The sequence below is a fragment of the Melanotaenia boesemani genome, chromosome 8 (assembly GCF_017639745.1).
Source record: "Melanotaenia boesemani isolate fMelBoe1 chromosome 8, fMelBoe1.pri, whole genome shotgun sequence".
Classification (NCBI taxonomy): Eukaryota; Metazoa; Chordata; class Actinopteri; order Atheriniformes; family Melanotaeniidae; genus Melanotaenia; species Melanotaenia boesemani.
Window position 1 is genome coordinate 528,041 of NC_055689.1, and position 18,009 is coordinate 546,049.

General features: G+C 41.8%; 2 protein-coding genes across 2 annotated transcripts; one reads left to right on the forward strand and one right to left on the reverse strand.

The window, feature by feature from the left end:
- Positions 1-3,088: 3,088 nt before the first annotated feature.
- Positions 3,089-4,365, forward strand: mrpl34 (mitochondrial ribosomal protein L34). Its single transcript, XM_041992961.1, has 2 exons — positions 3,089-3,252; positions 3,789-4,365. Exons 1-2 carry the CDS (start codon positions 3,197-3,199, stop codon positions 4,108-4,110), a joined length of 378 nt encoding a protein of 125 aa, XP_041848895.1. The 5' UTR covers positions 3,089-3,196; the 3' UTR covers positions 4,111-4,365.
- A 3,980-nt stretch (positions 4,366-8,345) lies between these two features.
- Positions 8,346-17,894, reverse strand: LOC121644778. Its single transcript, XM_041992960.1, has 2 exons — positions 16,773-17,894; positions 8,346-8,598 (listed from the first exon to the last, which is right to left on the reverse strand). The coding sequence occupies exon 1, from the start codon at positions 17,644-17,646 to the stop codon at positions 16,813-16,815; it is 834 nt and encodes a 277-aa protein (XP_041848894.1). The 5' UTR covers positions 17,647-17,894; the 3' UTR covers positions 8,346-8,598; positions 16,773-16,812.
- Positions 17,895-18,009: the final 115 nt, after the last annotated feature.

Below are 18,009 nucleotides of genomic sequence, written 5' to 3' on the forward strand. Positions count from 1 at the left end.
GCTACACTTCTTCAAGGTAAGATGTTTTAATAGTCATATTTCCATATCAGTTGTGCATCAAAATCAACTTGACAGGAGTAATTAAATATGTTGACGGATTGTCCCCGTCTAGATTAATATATTTAGAGATTATAAACCGATAAAAGTTTATGCTAGCACACTGATAGCAGCAGATGCCACAGGCTGATGAATGTAAATTCTGTTCGTCAATATAAATTGATCCAACGCCGTTTATAGCGAGGTTAATGTATAGGGAGAGCGATTGTAGTTACATTTTTATTTAATTTTAATGTATTTATAAGGCTGTGGAATTATGGACAAAGATATGAAGATGAATACACAGTATTAGATAGCACAATACTCTTAGTATATATGTTTACAATCTTTGCAACTATAAAACCTGTTAAATGTAACAAACATGTTAACCTTAAGAACTTAACAAAATATACAAATACAAAATAAGTGGCTGGTTGTACTTGAGTGCATTTGCTGCACTAGACAGCACTCAGCACTCAGTGTGCAGGATGAGAGCAGAGAAGCAGAAAGATGCTTAAGGGAAGTATATCACTCTTCCCTCGTGCAGCATTGTCCTGAAGAACTTTCAGCAGTTCTGGGGTTGCCTGACGTTAACTAGGATACTGTTCTTCTTCACCTTCCTGGTTTGGCCACTTTTAAGTGTTGTTTCCTGTCTTTTTTTCTACATTCTGCAACCTCAACCATATAAATCTCCCTGTGATGTGTTCTCTGTGTTTAATTTAAAAATATTAAACTTCCCAATGATATGGTCTTTGAAAATGTGTAAATGCATTGTTTTAATATGATTACCTCACATATTTTTTTGTTTTTACAGTCCCTGATGGTGGTCAGATGTATCCTGCTGACTTTGGCCATCCATATTTTCCTTCTGTCCCTGAGTGTGTCTCAAACCGCGCACTTACATGAGTGCACTGGAAGGTAGTGTGTAGTGCGCACTAAGCACTACCTTCTGTAGTGCACACTATCGTGGGTAAGTCCTGATCCAAATTGAGCACTAACGTTTTGCACTTACCGGTAGTGACGTACCAGCTTAGCAGCGCCGCTCTGTTAATATACTTTTTTTTTCTTCCAAAATCCAAAATCACGTCAACATACCTGTTTGCATGTCATACTTTTATGCTAAAACAGCTTTTAAATAAGCAAAGATATCTTAACTGAATTAAAGTACTTTACATTATACATGTGTTTTATTGGTGTTTACACTGATACGTTCACGTCTGCAACAGGAAACCGATTTTACTAGAAATCATCATTTAAAATATGAAATGCAGTAATGAAGACGCTAAAACAGGGATGCAGAAAACATTTTATTTAAAATTTTTATTAAAACATTTCTCTCTTGCCACCTCCTCTTCTCCACAGCAGCGTCCTAGCCCGCAGGTGGTAAATGCCTCAGTGCCACTGCTGGCTCGGTAGTTTGATGCCACAGTGACCTACGGTGAACACAGAATGGAAGTTTATATAAAAGCAAACATTATTATGTACTTTATGGGTACTTTGTACATCACTTTAGATAAGCGTCTGCAATCGGCGACGGCTTCGTCAGCGGTACCATGGAAACGGGCCGGTTCTCTAACCAGCGGTGTTTCCTAATCAGTTTTCAGATCAAGGACCATTTCGTTTACGCCAGAGACCCCGCAGTGCTTAATTTGGAGGTTCAGCAATCATGAATAAACATACAGAACCTATAGCATTAATCTTTTTTAACACTTATAGCCCATCTAGATCCGCGAAATCGGCTCTAAAACTGCTAACATTTACGTTGCTAACTCTACTGCAGCCTCCAACAAATGATCAGATCCATAACTGTCATCAGGGATAGAAGAGATAAGAAGCATGCTGCAGTTTATATTAGAATTATGATCAAATAACTTCATACTTACAACAGTAGAAAACAGCCTCCGCCTGCATCGGTACCGCTGAGTCGGTGGCTGCCAGCTCTGAAAAACTGGTTGAAAGTCCCTCCCCTTCCGCTACGTCAGCAAGATGGCGTCCGTTTAGTGCGTGTAGTGTCCATCGTTTCGCACTAGATTTTTGGCTGAGTTTAGGGCAGCATCCGGGTACTTTCAGTGCACTGAGTTTTTACTGAAATTTCTGTGTCAGCGCACTAAGCACTTAAATGTAGTGTTCGAAGTATAGAAGTGCGCGGTTTGGGACACACCCCCTGTCTTTGGGGAAGCCATACATACGCACGCCTTTCTCTGAGCGATTGGAGCATCCCCATGCAGCACAGCATACCATGGTGAAGACTGTATTCAAGGATAGCAGAGAAAAGAAATGGCTAGACATGCTGATTTAGTCGAGTTTTATGCTATTGTAAAGGAATTCTTTTAGGTATTAAATGCATTTGGAAAACAAAGGGTGTTTGTCTGATTTATTATGTATATGTAGGGAGTAAGTCTTGGGATAGTTAACAAATAGTGATAGAAAGCCATGTATTTTCCATGAATTGAAATCAAAATTTTATTTATTTGCCATGGATTTTCTGTAAGAACACATTATATTGTGAGTCAGTCTGCCTCAGTCAAAATAAGTCTTAAGACTTAAAAGCAATTCACACAAGTAGATACTAATAAGTAAGAATAGATAACCCATTTATTTGAAATTAATTGGGATCTAAATTTTATTTATTGGATATAGATTTCCTGTAAGAACAGTTATCATTATGCTGTGAGCCTAGATTTATTGTGTAGTCAATTGGTAAATCATTGTCGTCACCTGTTGGTATGCCTCAGTCTGAAAGATAAAGTTAAAAAAACAGAAAATATTACGATTTACATTGCTGTTGATGTCATACAGGTTTAGTTAACATGATTCATATCAATGAACACAACTATAAAAATATTGCAAAGCAAAGCCTTCATTGATCATTATTTACCAATTATCGTAGTTTTCTTATTATTTTGTATTGGCCGCCAAGCACTTCCTGGAACTTTTGGAGGCTACATGGACCACGTGATCGGCAAGCGTTTTGAGCTTCCGGTGGCGCCACTCTCTCTCTAGAGGCACGCTACCTTTAACGACCAACGGTCCAGCAAGAAGCGTTTCAATTGGCTGAGGTCTGAGCCAATGACGTTCCTTCTTGTAGGGAGACTGGCTGGTAGATGACATTCGTTTGTTCCATGCTTGTGTCGACTCTGTTTTTGTTAAATATTTCAAAATGAACGTTGTTCTGTGGACCTTTTCTCGACTGCGTGGAATAACCCACGTAAGCAGGTAGGAGAGTGGACGTACTTACGTCAGACACGCGGTTAAAACAGAAAGTTTGTATGTGATGCTAATAGCAAGAAGCTAGCTCAGCATCATGCTAGCGTTTACGCCAGTGGTGTTTAATCAAGAAATTGAGGAAGTGGTCGGCGACAACAGAGGTTATTATAACCAATAATCATCATTAAGCTGCTGATCCGAGATCAGCCGGTCACCCAGAACTAAGTCACCCATCTTTATCTATAACCACCAGAGGCCATGCTGAAGGCTAATCGAACTCACCACATTATGTAGCGCATGTACTTTAAAACTCATCTCCACGTTATGCAACGTGCCAGATAAAGAGCATACACATTTCCTGTCTTTAGACTGCAAACAGACTGATTTTAAACATTAACATGTAAGCAACAAAATTCCATTCATTTGATTAGCTGCAGTGTTCTCAGCTGAAAGACCCTACGCATGAAGTTCATCATGATAAATTCATTTTCACTTGAGTCAGGTCACAGTTGCATAGGGACTTACTATATTTGCTCTTTCAACAGGTTCCCTACAGGGGATCTCACAGGAACTGGAACTTCTCACCTTAGATTATTCAGCCACTGGATTGTGTCCAGCACAGCTGCAAAACCTCAGATTTCTAGACTCCCCACACCACTTTCTTCACAAGCAGAGGGCTCTGAAACGTTTCAGCAACTTCCCTGGCAATATCAGCAAGTACGCACCCGGAAAAGAGGCACGGAGTATCAGCCCAGTAACATCAAACGTAAAAGAACCCATGGCTGGATCAAGAGGGTCAGCTCACAAGGTGGCATCGAGGTGATTCTGCGGCGTATGCTGAAGGGACGAAAATCACTCACACACTGAACGTTCTCGGGACTTCTACAAGACGAACGAGGACGGAGTGCTGGCTGGTCAAACGTGGGAGTTTCTCAGATGTCACGGTGAACATGTGCGTGGTTCCACAGTGGCGAGAGGAGACTGGGAGCTGACTTGTGCTGGTGGCGGTGCCCACCCACCACAACGCTTAAGTCAAAATAGTTAAATGTTGTTATACCCTTTTTTTTGTTAAATCATTTGGTCAAAAACTAAATGTCTAATAATAAATTATTTATGAAATCAGTTTTGTTTTTGTACTGAAATGTGAACTCCAGGTCCAACTGAATGCAGCATTTATATCATTTTATCATTTATATATATTTATAGTTTCCTAATTCAGTGGTTTGTTGCTTCAAATAACTTTTTTTTACCTCTTAAAACCACACACAGTAATAGTGATATTAATGAATCACCTTTGAACTCGCTAACAGACAAATGAGATATAATTGGTAAAAATTAGGGCTGTCACATGATTAAAATTTTTAATCAGAATAATCACAGCTTACAAATTAATCACCATTCACGACTCCGCCTGAAATCTGCCCGTTTTTACTGCATCGTGTCACCAGAACGAGCCGATTCTACAAATATTTCCTGTTAACTGACCGTCTCTTGGGTAAACGTCAGAAGGGTCAGTAAATGCATCATGTAATGTACACGGCTCAAAAAATAAAGGGAACACTTAAACAACACAGTGTAACTCCAAGTCAATCAGACGTGTGTGAAATCAAACTGTCCACTTAGAAGCAACACTGACTGACCATCAGTTCCACATGTTGTTGTGTAAATGGAAAAGACAACAGGTGGAAATTATAGACAAATCACCCCCATTAAAGGAGGTTCTGCAGGTGGTGACCACAGACCACTTCTCACTTCCTGCTTTCTGGCTGATGTTTTGGTGACTTTTGAATGCTGGCGGTTCTTTCACTCTAGTGGTAGCATGAGTCTACAACCTCTACCTCCACCTTTGTACAAGGAGGAACAGGAGGAGCACTGCCAGAGCCCTGCATGACCTCCAGCAGGCCACAGATGTGCATGTGTAGCTCAAACGGTCAGAAACAGACTCCATGAGGGAGGTATGAGGGTGATAATTCCTTGATGCATTGAAGGAGGTAATATACCTCTATGATTTTTTTTCAAATACATAAACAAAAATTCAGAAATGTCATCCTGAAAAAATGTATAAAATTCCCCTATGAAGCCATCATTTCCTGGGGATGTGTTGTCTTTTAATTTAGACACAGCCTTCTTTAATTCCACCAATGACAAGTTACTGTCACATCTCTTTTTTTACTTTAATGCCTGTAAAGGAATCTGAAAAAAAGAATAAAGTTGTTTCTAAAAGTCTGCAGTATATTTGGAGATCATCTTTGGATCATCTGATATTTGACCGTTAATATTGAGCTTATGAATATTGTTTAAAATTTGTTTTTCTAACTGGTAAAAGTATCTAGTATTTTGTTCTCCTTGTTCCATCCATTTGCATCTGGAACGTATAAGAATCAAGAATCTATATAAATGCTCCTCGGGCCAGATTTTGATATATACTGTCAAATTCTGATCTGAGGCCGTAGTTTAAGACAAGTTTCCTTGTCTTTTAAGATCTTCACCAAACCTTAGCCTCCTTGTTGTTAGGAAATCAGAACCCTTTGCAGCTTTCCACACCGTATCTTGTGTTGACCTGGAGATGAATCTTGTAATCACTGGCCAGATTTTACCCTCTTCTCTCTGCCCAATTCTGTGCCTCAGGTCGATGTGAGAGTGTAGGTTTTCTCCTGACATGGCAGGATAGCATTGCGGACATCGATGATTCTCTGTTTAACGTTCTCTCCTTCCTGTTCTGGTAGACCATATAGTCGTAGATTCCATCTTCTGGGATATTGTTCCATGTCATTCATTTTGTCTTCCAGCATCCGTAATTTCTCCTGTTGAGAGCTTGAGGCTTGTTTGACGGACGTCGTCTCCATCTTCATGTCTTGTATTTTGTTTTAATAGGAATTCAGAAGTGTCTTTCAGTGATTCTTTTGTGTCTGCATTTTTCTTAATCAGCACCACCAGACTCTCTGTATTTTCTTTAATTGTGTCTGCTAGGATGCTAACAATGTTTTCTTGTAGCTCCAACAAAGATGGCTGAGGTTTACTTTTCTTTTTAACAGGCGTGTGTGGCTCAGAATCGGGTAGAGGACAGATATTTTCCGTAAGTGATGCAGAGTAAGAGTGCATTTCTCCAGCTTTTACGATTTCCAAGTCTCCTTCAATGCTACAATCTTAAGTAGGAGAGGATACGAAGGACCTGTTCTTTTTTCCTTAAGATCTATTTCTCTTATCAGACATGTTTGATTTAACCCTTGTTTTATCGTGCTGTTTCAAGCTAGCTTGAGAGTTCGGATTAGCTCAAGTCCAGACTTCTTTACATTGATGTTTCCTCTAAGAAAAAGCAGTGTAGGTCCTAGTCTTTTTCCGATGCTTTATACGAAATAGAAAGGAGAAGTTTAATGTTTGGTACGTAAAGTAAAAACGGCAAGAAAATCAGAATGTAGTCTTTAGCAGAAAGAAAGTACATGGGAATCGACCGCCATCTTGCTCCATTGGGGTTTTCTCTCCAACACCATGAGAGTTAAGCTTGTGGTGTATTTCCAAAGCACCAGTAATTAATAATAATAATAATAATAATAATAATAATAATAATAATAATAATAATACATTTTATTTGTTGGCGCCTTTCTTGACACTCAAGGTCACCTTACAGGATAAAACACAAGAATAAAACAAATCAATAAATACACTCATAAATTAAAGGATGCATAAACAATAATAAAAGCCGTGTAAAATATTACAGAGTATGCCAGTTTAAACAGATGTGTTTTAAGTTTGGATTTGAACAGTTGTATAGAATCAGAGTTATGGAGGTCTGGGGGGAGGGAGGTCCAGAGATGAGGAGCAGAGCAGCTGAAAGCTCTGGACAAACAATGACACCCCCGAGTAAGCTTAGCACCGATCAGACAAACAACACCAGCACACACCGCCACTGGAAAGTTCCCTCTAACTGCCTAACCAAAACTAGCCAAACTGGACCCTAGTCTTCATGCAGTTCTGTGGCGCGATGATTAAGCACAAAACCAGTGGGACGCGCGGCACCCTGCAACAGACCGCCGCACGCGACCCCACGGACTGCCCCTGAGAAGGTTGCTGACACAACCAACACAAACCACTCCCCGCAACACTAACAAACAAAACCCGACACAAGCCCAAAAGGGGAAAGTGCCCTAAGCCTAACAGGGAACTCCCAGCCAATGCGTGTCCAAACAGCACTTACCTCAACGCGGCAGGGCGACTAGAAAACATGCAGCAACGGACGAGCCCCCATTTTGTCAAGCCCGGCTAGTGAGAGCTTGACAAAAAGGAAGCGGGACAACAAGGGATGCCAATTAAAGTATAATTTATTAAGAAAAGTGACCAAAGTAAATAAACGGAGATTAACAGTGTATCCTATGTGTATAATCTGTAGCATCAGTAGTGTATGGGAGTGTTGGTTGTGGGAAGGTGTTGTGTGGGAAAGCTAAAGTGGACAAACTAATGAGTGTACAAACAAAGGAAACGGAGCGCTGCAGGCCTGCAGCCTGGCGCAAGCCGAGAGCCAAAAGCCAGAGCCCAAGGGAGGCCGCAGGTGTGAACGGCCTGGTATTTAATCCCAAGCTGGCCACGCCCACGCCAGGTAGCGCGGGAGGACTGGAGCAGCAGACTGGCCACCTGAGAAGAGGAGGACAGAGGCGGAGAGAGGAGGAGGCAGAGCAGGAGACAGGGCTGTAAGCAAAAGTTAAAGCCCCCAGAGACGGACAAAAAACAGCCTACTCTGGGGTTGTCACACAGGTGAGAGGCAGGTACACCTGGACAGGTCACCAGTCCATCGCAGGGCCAACACATAGAGGACAAACAACCACTCACACTCACACACTCCTAGGGAGAATTTATAGTCATCAATTATCCTAACATCATGTCTTTGGACGGTGGGAGGAAGCCGAAGAGAACCCACGCATACACGGGGAGAACATGCAAACTCCACACAGAAAGGCCACGCCCACAAGGTTCGAACCTCCCTCCAGCCGAGATTTGAACCAGCGACCTTCTTGCTGTGAGGCTGCAGTGCTGACCACCACACCACCATGCAATCAATTTTAAATTCTAAATTTTTCCATTTTTGCATTATCTTTATATAATTTGTCTTTTTTTTTTTTTTTTTTTTTTCCTGCAGTCTACTCATGATTGACCTTCAGACCTCCATGGTGGTTTTGGAAGGACAGCCTGGAAACTTGCTTTTTACTTACAGTAAGAATTGCTGTCCAGTAAAAAGTATTATGCAGCAGGGAAGATGTGTGCTTGGTCCATCATGTACAACGGGCCAGGACCACGATGTCTTAATCGCCAGCTGTATCTTTTTTGGGGGGTGTTGTTAAGGAAAACGTTGACAAATCATTCCTGTATCAAACATCACAAGAAACACAATGGCTTCATTTAGGTTGTTTTCCAGTAGTAAAGTAATTGCTGTTCACTCTGTTACGCTGATAGATTTAGTTCTGTCTTTCACTATCAAACATCGTCCTGAGTTCTACTGTTTTTATCTTTCATCTGATTTCACCAAACGTTTTAATGATCACTGATCACCGTCATTTTCCAACCACATTTCTTCTCGGAAGATGATGGGTCTCCACCATCCTTCCAGTTTTTAATGTCTGGGACAGTTCTAAACCCAGTTTCAGTAGTTTCTGCATCTCCTTACATGTTTTCTCTGCTTGATTCTGATGACCTAAGCAAACATTTGTTCCACGACCACATGACGTGTCGTTCCACATGCTTGTTTAAGAACCGAGAAGCTGCTTGTTGCATCAGTTGTGGTTAAATAACTTTCTTTCAGCTGAAAATTCCTCCATGCAGTAATTGTCCAGTAGGAGGTTCGCATCCATTTGCTTACTTAAATCCAGGTGGCCACTCTTTAAAAAAATCTTCTTTGGCTAGGCAGTGTATAACTATACTTTCCAAAACAACATGCCCAATACTGATCATTAATCATGAATCTACTTCCATTTAAAAAGGTTGCCAACTGCAGCACTCCCCAAGACCTCGAGGAGGTCAAAGAAAACCTTGGCGCCTGGACTGTGGGCTGTGGAGTCCCACATATCTAGATCTGGATGACGTGACATGGATTAAAAATGAGTTGGTTGATCATTTTCTGTTCCACCAGTTGGTATACATTGGCTATCACGTTTATAAAGTAACTATAAGTTATATTAGAAATGTGGAGGGAAACTACCAGGAGCTACATGCCGGTGTTGCAAAACTTGTCTTACTTTTTTGAAAGTCATCAACTAACAGCTAAATTTGTGGTCAGCAGGGTTGCGAGCGTTGTCCAGCAGTTTATTGCTGGAATGGACGCATGTGGCCGCAGTTCCTTCCTGTCTTTACAAACATGGGACAAAAACTCACAAGGAACATCTTCACCATTGCCTGGAGTCCTCCAGGGAGCAACCGTCGTGATGCCAAGGAGGAAACCGTCTTCTTGTGGGCTGGTGGCTCAAAGCGATTCAAGGTGTGTATATAATTAAAGTAATGGCACCATATTGAAAAGTATGTTTATAAAACCACTAAAATCATTTTGTTGAGAATAGCAGTGCCAGAATGAATTTTAGTTGACCCTAGTTGTCATTCTGACTCAACAAAATTTTGTTTTTTTGTTTTTTTACTGTGTACTGAAAAACCTTCTCGGCTTCTGAGCAAGTCTGGTTCATGAACATCTATGTGGTGTGTACCTTTAAACACAGGGTTCCAGGAAGTGGTTCCACCATTTTATTGACATGATCTGGAGAAGGATGACTTGATCATAGCTCGGTTTGGTATTTTGTCATCAGGGAAGCAAACATTGAGGTGGTTCATTTTTGCTCATGGTTTCGGGGTGAAAAGACTGGTCTGCTCTAAAGGGTTGGGTTATATAACTTCCTGTGGTTCCAGTTTGGTAACAGGTAATGGTGGGTGTGGTGATGTAAGGTCAGGTGGTGGAAGACAGCTTTTGTTTTAACACATACCTTATCCTTGTTCCAAACGAATAATCCATTATTATGGACAGGAACATCATTATAATGATTATGATAATATTAATGGATTAGATTTATATAGCGCTTTTCAAGGTAGCAAAAGTGCTTTATATGGAATCCATTATTCATTGACTTAGTTCATTCTTGGTGATGGTAAGCTAGCTACAACTCTCCTGGAGCAGACTGATGGAAACATGACAATGGCACTTAATGCAATAATTAATGGTGTGTATGTATATAATATCATTAACTCTCACACTTGCAGAATATGCAAACTGTAAAACCAATCCAAATTACAGATTAATTTTCAGAATGTAAGAATTGTAAAAACAACATTGTCAAATTACTGGTGTTGTAAGCTATATCAGCTAACACAACTCCAGCATGGTAAGATGGAAAACAGAATTATTGCCCATGTAAGGGCTTCTGTAGTGTTTATCCCAATAAGGCGCTACTGGTTGCTAATCGGATTGATGACATCTCTTTGATCCGCTGTAACAATCATTCCACGCTTATTTGGTTTACAGTTCGTTATTTTATCCGTTAAGCAACCCTTTATACTTAACAACATTAAAAACCTTGTTGAGTACCAACCCACGTAGAAAGACTGTTTGCTTCTCTCAATTAGCAACAGCTGAGTCATAGGATCACCAATCCTTATAATTACTTCAGGTTACTCTACGCCACAGATAGTACACAAGACTCGCTACCACCCCCTACAGGTTGGGAGGAAACTTACAGTAAAACGGCTCCTACAGCTTCTCTATGCATGTTTCCACTGAATAAAATGTATGTTAAGGACATGAGATCAAGCACACAGCTAGTGGCATTGTCTAGCTGGAAAAAATGGACATCACACTGTGTTATCATATCAACCATGATTACTGTTCATTACATTATTTTTTGGACCTTACATTCGAGGAAGTACTCGTCTTTGTGAGTGGAGCCGACTGTCAGCCCCCATTAGGCTTCTCCAGGGGTGCACAGTTGAATTCTTTGACCAAGAAGTAGGAACGTGGCGCCTGCCCTATGAATCCACGGGCAGCCTGTCCATCTTCCTTCCAAGGGGAGTCAAGGAGGAAGCAGATTTTAGAGAGCTGATGGACACCACCCTGAGGGGTTCTTTGGGATTTGGGAAGGTGTAGGTCAGGGCTGCTTGACGTAGTTCATTGTCTCCCCCCCAAACCCAACAGGACACACACACACACACATATGAAGCAAATGACCGAGTTCATCCACCAACTTGTTTGTATGGTCTTCCACGTTTAAATGAAAAGTTCAGCACAAGTTGTTCAGAGGCTGACTGATGCAGCTGTTTTTAGAGACTTCTGCATATTTTATTTACTGTTCTTATTGACACCATTATTAGAAATGTACATGCATGGGAACAAACAAATGCTGGGGAAATTTTCTTATCTTCCACTAAGCTGTGCTGCAGGGCTGTGTCCCCACCTGTCTAAATACCTCCGTCATACTGGCACCCCGAAATGATTACAGGCCAGAGGCATTAAGCGTCACAAAATGTTTCATGAGACAAAATAAGCTGGAAAAAACGTCATTGATCTCACAGGAGGGAAAGTAACTTGTTAAAGCAGGTCACACAACAGTTCCTCTGGCTGGGATGTGGAAGTTTCTGAGCGATCTGAGCCTCATGGAAAAATCTGCGTTTTGCTGAGCGTTTATGTTGTTTAGTGTAAAATCTGATCCATGGAACTGAACGTCTCTCATGTTGCTGTTTAGGTTTTAATTAGCCGATCTGACTTCGACAGCCTGTCTTTTAATTCTGAAATCTGATTATTCATGAAATTGAGTAGACTGATTTTGTTATAGATGTTTGCCATAAATGTTCTATTTTCTGTTAAATCTGTCCTGGTACATCTGCTGGATCCCATTTTTAGTGTTGGCAAAAGGGTTTTTTTCCCCTTCAATAGTAGAGGGCAAAAGAATTCTTTTTTTTTTTTTTGTAAATATAATTTTTTATTGATTTTATACACACTCAAACAAACAAACCAACAAGCAAGGAATTGCCAGCATATACAACACAAAGAGAAAGAGAATTAATCACACACATATATTGCATCTAGTTATATGACAAATTATTAGAAAACCTTAGGTGCGGACATCCTTTTTGCAGCAGGTCAACAAGGTCATCAGGTAAGTATTTGAGAAAAGGTTGCCAGGTAGTGTAGAACAGGTTGGTATTGCCCTTCAATGTAGCAGTGAGCCGCTCTAGAGGGAAGACCTTAAATATCTCTCTGTTCCACTGCGTAATAGATGGAGGTTTACTCTCAATCCACTGGTGGAGAACACAGCGCCTTGCTAGAAGTAAGAGTTTACCCAATAGAATCCGGTGCCCAGCAGGTAGGAAGGTCTGACCAAGAGGTAAGTTCAAAAGAAACAGGGCTGGTTCGGGTTTTATTTTTTTGCAAAAAATTGAGCTAAGTACTTGAGACAAATTCCTCCAATATCTAAATATCAGAGGGCATTCCCAAATACAGTGATAATATGTTCCTACCTCCTTCTTACATTTCCCACAGAGGGGGGAGATCTGGGGGTTAATCCTATTAAGAAACTGGGGGGTACGCTGTAATCTGTGCAGTATCTTGTATTGGCTCTCCCTAAGTCTATTACATGTAAATACCTTCCTAGCCGATCTAAACGCATCTGACCACAGTTCAGTGTCAATCTTAGCTCCCACATCCCTTTCCCTTGACTCCCTGCTTCTGTCAGTTCCTGCGCGGTTGAGGGAATGCAATTTGTCATAGAAAAGTGAAATGAATTTCCTATTACCGATATTAGATGAGTTGAAGTTGAGGAGGAAGCTGTCAATTGGGCTTTCAAAAGGCTGGCCTGTTAAAGGTAAAGCATTGGACTCTACAAAGTGTCTAATCTGAAGGTACCCAAAGAAATGGTTACTTGGTAGCTAATATTTATCTTGGAGTTGTGTGAATGACATAAGGTTTCCGTTTACAAATAGGTCACCGATAAATCTTAGTCTTTTTGAAAACCAATCGTCAAAAACGCTAATTCCCACACCAGGCGGGAAGGCCTGATTCCGAATTAAAGGTTGTAATATTAGCGAAGAGTCTCTCTGGCCAGCATATTTTGCAATGTCGCGCCAAATCCTCAGTGTGTTAGTCATAATGGGATTATTTTTACTCTCCGCCCTCGGTCTGCTCTTGTGAGTTGAACTAAGGCTAATAAGGGAGAGAGGGGCACAGCACCAACCATCCACCGGCACTTCACCTTTATAAAGAAAGTATTTAAGCCATCCTGTTACTATACAGGCATGTGAAGCCCAGTTGTAGTACAGAAGGTTAGGAAGGGCCTGACCCCCTCTATCGATAGGCATCTGCAGAGTCCTCATCTTTAACCTGGGTCTTTTTCCATGCCATATAAAATGTGAGAGAGATCTTTCAATGCCTCGAATAGCCCTTCTAGTTAATCTAAGTGGTAGCATTTGTAGAGGGTATAAAATCCTAGGAAGTAGATTCATTTTAATCAAACTGATTCTACCCAACCACGACAGAGGAAGGTCAAACCACCTGTCAAGGTCTTGTTTAATGGCCATTACAGTCGGTGTAAAGTTAAACTTATACAGCTCTTTAACATTCGCTGAGATCCTGACGCCTAAGTAGACGAAGCCAGTGGTTGACCACTTAAACGGGAAGTCGACAAGAGTAGTCCGGTCTCCAAAATCGCCCAGCGGTAGGGCCTCCGACTTATCATAGTTAATTTTATACCCCGAGATTTGACCGAATTTACGTATGATTGATACCAAAGTTGGTATAGAGACCTCTGGTCTGGTAATAAACAGCAATATATCATCCGCGTACATCGAAATTCTGTGTTCAGTGTCTCCCAATGTGATACCGGAAAGACCAAAATGAGTTCTGATGGTCTCCGCAAGTGGTTCAAGAGCAAGTACAAATAATAACGGTGATAGGGGACAGCCCTGGCGCGTACCTCTACCCAAGGGGAAAACATCGGACACCAAGTCATTCACCATCACCCTGGCAGCCAGGGATCCGTATAGAAGCCTAACCCACTCGATGAAATCCATGCCCAATCCAAATCTATCAAGGACATCAAAAAGATAACTCCAGTCCACACGGTCAAACGCTTTTTCAGCATCCAGTGAGATAGCCAAGACGCGTTTCTTTGTGCTATGTGAGAATAGTATCACGTTTAGGAGTCTACGGACGTTAGAAAGAGAGAATCTATTTTTAACGAATCCACTTTGGTCTGGCCCGACTAGGGCAGGTAACACAACCTCCAATCTCCACCGAGCAAACTTATCGGTCTGTAGGAACCACAACAATCCGAGGGCTTGCCTTTTTTCAAAATCATGGAAATATGGGCCAGATTCAGGGTTGGCAGCAGTGTGCCCCTCTCGAAGGACTCAGTAAACATATTAGTCAAGGGTCCAGCCACCAGGTTCACCATCTTTTTATAGAATTCAGGCCCAAACCCATCAGGGCCCGGGGCTTTCCCACTCTGCAATAATTTGATGGTCTCCGTAACCTCCTGCGTCGTGATTGGTCTATATAAGTCGTTCCTACCGTCCTCCGATAGAGTAGGAAGGCATATACCCTCAAGATAACTATTTCTCTGCTCTAAAGTATCATGACATTCTGAGGAGTATAAATTCTGATAAAAGTCCTTAAAGATTTTGCATATAATTTTGGTTTCAAAGTGCTCCGTACCAGCACCATCCCTAAGCGATGGTATCACATGAGGTCCTGTCTGGCCCCTAGCAAGCCGAGCGAGAAGTCTTCCGGGTTTGTTACCCAGCTCAAATAGTCTATGCTTTGCAAAGAATAATGCCGACTCCGCCTTATGTGTCAGCAGCTGATTTAACGAGGAACGGGCTGCTTCCAGCTTCTTAAATACGGACATTGAGGAGGTGGTCTTAAAATCTCTATCCAGGGTTGCAATTTGATGTTCTAGTTCCAATTGTTTTGCTAGTGTATTTTTCCTCTTTGCAGCTGTATAGGAAATTATAGCTCCCCTCAGGAAGGCCTTGCCTGTTTCCCATAAAGTAGACGCGGAGACCTCAGGTGAGTCATTCGTAGAAATAAAAAGTTCCCACTGAGATTCTAAATACGTTAAAAACGCGGGATCACTAAGAAGAGAGGGATTTAATCGCCAGTGTCTAGATAAGGGGTTATAATAAGGTGGTGAAAGTTCAGCAAAGACCAATGAGTGATCTGAGAGAGCACAAGGTTTAATAGTACAGCCTATAATCCTATCTAAAACTAGCCTTGAAACGAATATGTAATCAATTCTGGAGAAAGAGCGATGAGGGTGAGAAAAGAAGGTGAAATCTTTGTCCCGTGGGTTAATCACTCGCCAAGCATCAAATAATTCAATTCAATTCAATTTCTTTATTGTCCCCAAAGGGAAATTGATTTCGCAGCCAAAACACACACATAGGACAGACATCACATCAAAACATCAGCAAACAAAATCAGAACCGAAGGCATAGGCCTATGTCAAATAGAGAGATTCTCACAATTCAAAACATTAAATGAGCTTAAACAACATAAAGCCAAATCTGAACAAAATTTCTCTGTGGCCCGAGCCATTTTTGTGGGGGGCGGTGTTTTAGGTGAGCTGTGATCCATTTCCGGGGACAACACACAATTAAAGTCCCCTCCAAGTATAACGTAGGGAGGGCACACTGAAGAGATATCCGCCAGTAGTTCAGAGTAGAATGACCTATCAAATGTACTAGGGGCATCCTTCCCAAAAGGATCTGCTCCCCGTATAAACACCCCGTGACAACAACATACCTCCCCTGGGAGTCCTGTGTGACTCTGTCAGGTGTAAATTGAAGATGTTTATGAATGAGTATTGCAACTCCTCTGCTCTTTGAATTAAATGAAGAAAAATTAATTTGACCAACCCAATCACGTTTCAGTTTCACATGTTCAGAATCAGTAAGATGGGTTTCTTGTAGCAGAGCTATCTGTATTTCATCCTTCTTTAGCATGGAGAGTATTTTCCGCTGCTTCACCACATGATTAATACCTTTTACATTAAGCGTAACAAAGTTTAGGTTACTCATATAGTAGAACACTCAACAGGTGACAGGTGAAAAAGATCCACCTAAGGTACATTGTGTGATTCACATTTGACTGGCTTATATACTGCGCTGGGTGTACATACCCATCTCTAATAGATGAGTGAACAATAAAACACCAAAAGAAATCAACCAAGCAAAAACAGAAACAGAAACAAAACATAACCCAATGGGTGAAATAGGGGCACATCCTGCCGAGAGGAGGCAACGCTTCAGAAAAACAAAAGAGTTTCCACACCCTCCCCCACCCCCACAACGTTCGATTAACACAACATTATTATTTACCGATCAATCAGATCAACGTAGAGCCTTCACATATGTAGAACATTGAGAAATAACCAGTCCCTCGTAGCGTAATAGAAACAGTACATAATCGGGGCCACTTAAGAGTTTAAATAAACTATATCAGATTTACATACTAGTAAACAAAAGGTGGCTTCAGTATATGCGCAGCGGGGCTCCCTCAACCCCTTACGTACCACACAGAAGAGAATCAAAGAGTAGAGTTCTCCTTTGGCTTTATTCCAGTGTGTTAAGAAAAGCCTCCGCAGCCCCCTGTGTGTTAAACTTGTGTTCCGCATCGTCATGGTGCACGATGAGCGTGGCCGGGAAGTGCATGTTAAAACGGATACCCTTATCGATGAGGATTCGGCACACATTATTAAAGGCACGGCGTCTCTCCCGGACCACCATAGACAGGTCTTGAGAGATGGAAAACCGTTTACCTTCATATTCTAGGTTTGGCTTCGCCCTCATTGCGGTCATTATCCTAAGTTTGTCTCTTGAGTTGTGTAGTTTGATAATAATCGGTCGAGGGCGTGATCCCCGTGGGCCCAAGCTGCGATGTGCTCTGTCGATCTTGATGCAGCTTTTAATGCCTGGAGTCGACTCCAGACTGAGAATATTCGGAAGCCAGGATTCAAAGAACCGTATGGGACGCCTCCCCTCTGTGCCCTCCTCCGGATTGAGAATGCGGATGTTTTCCCGTCTACTCCGGTTTTCCATGTCGTCCACGCTGTCATTCATCGCCTTAATTTTCCCCTCTGCTTCGGCTAGTCTCGCTTCCAGGCCTGCTACCGTGTCCTCCACGTCCAATACTCGCTGCTCCGTCTCTGCGATACGCCTGGACTGGCCTTCTAAAGCTGAGGAGATCCTCTCCAATGTCTCTGAAATCTTAGAGAGCTTTTCATCTATAACGCTGCTGAGACTCTGGGTTACCTCATGTATCAGAGCTGCAGTATCCATAGCCGGGGGAGGTACTTCGCTCGTCGGTGGGGATTCGCTAGCAGAGCTAGCATTAGCAGCTGGCACGGTTGACAATTTCGTTGACTGAAGTTTCGTCTGTTTCGACATCGTTAAACACCATCAAAGTTCACCTATTTATTACCACTGGTTCCAATAGTTCACCGGGTTTCAAGGGGGAGCCCTCAAATTGTAGATTGACCAGGTAGTATCGTGTGGGAGCGGGAGCTCAGTGAAAACACGTCCTCAACCAGCCATAGTCACCGGAAGTCCCAAAAGAATTCTTTTTAAATGTATTCTGTACCTAATCTGCTGCGACATGGGTCAAATATCGAATTATTAAACTGGCATTTGTCCTCTTAGAAAGACAAAATTCATTTGATAAATGGGGTAAAGTTCATATCTTGTGTAATATTTCTAATGTCTGGAAACGGTTTGTTTGTGACACTGGAAATGCATCAAACACCCAGGAAA

Bases quoted from the DNA above. Each gene is read 5' to 3' on its own strand.
- LOC121644778 (XM_041992960.1), bottom strand. From the start codon at position 17,646: ATGTCGAAACAGACGAAACTTCAGTCAACGAAATTGTCAACCGTGCCA.
- mrpl34 (XM_041992961.1), top strand. From the start codon at position 3,197: ATGAACGTTGTTCTGTGGACCTTTTCTCGACTGCGTGGAATAACCCAC. The intron at 3,253-3,788 runs GTAGGAGAGTGG...CTCTTTCAACAG, and splicing joins GGAATAACCCACGTAAGCAG to GTTCCCTACAGGGGATCTCA.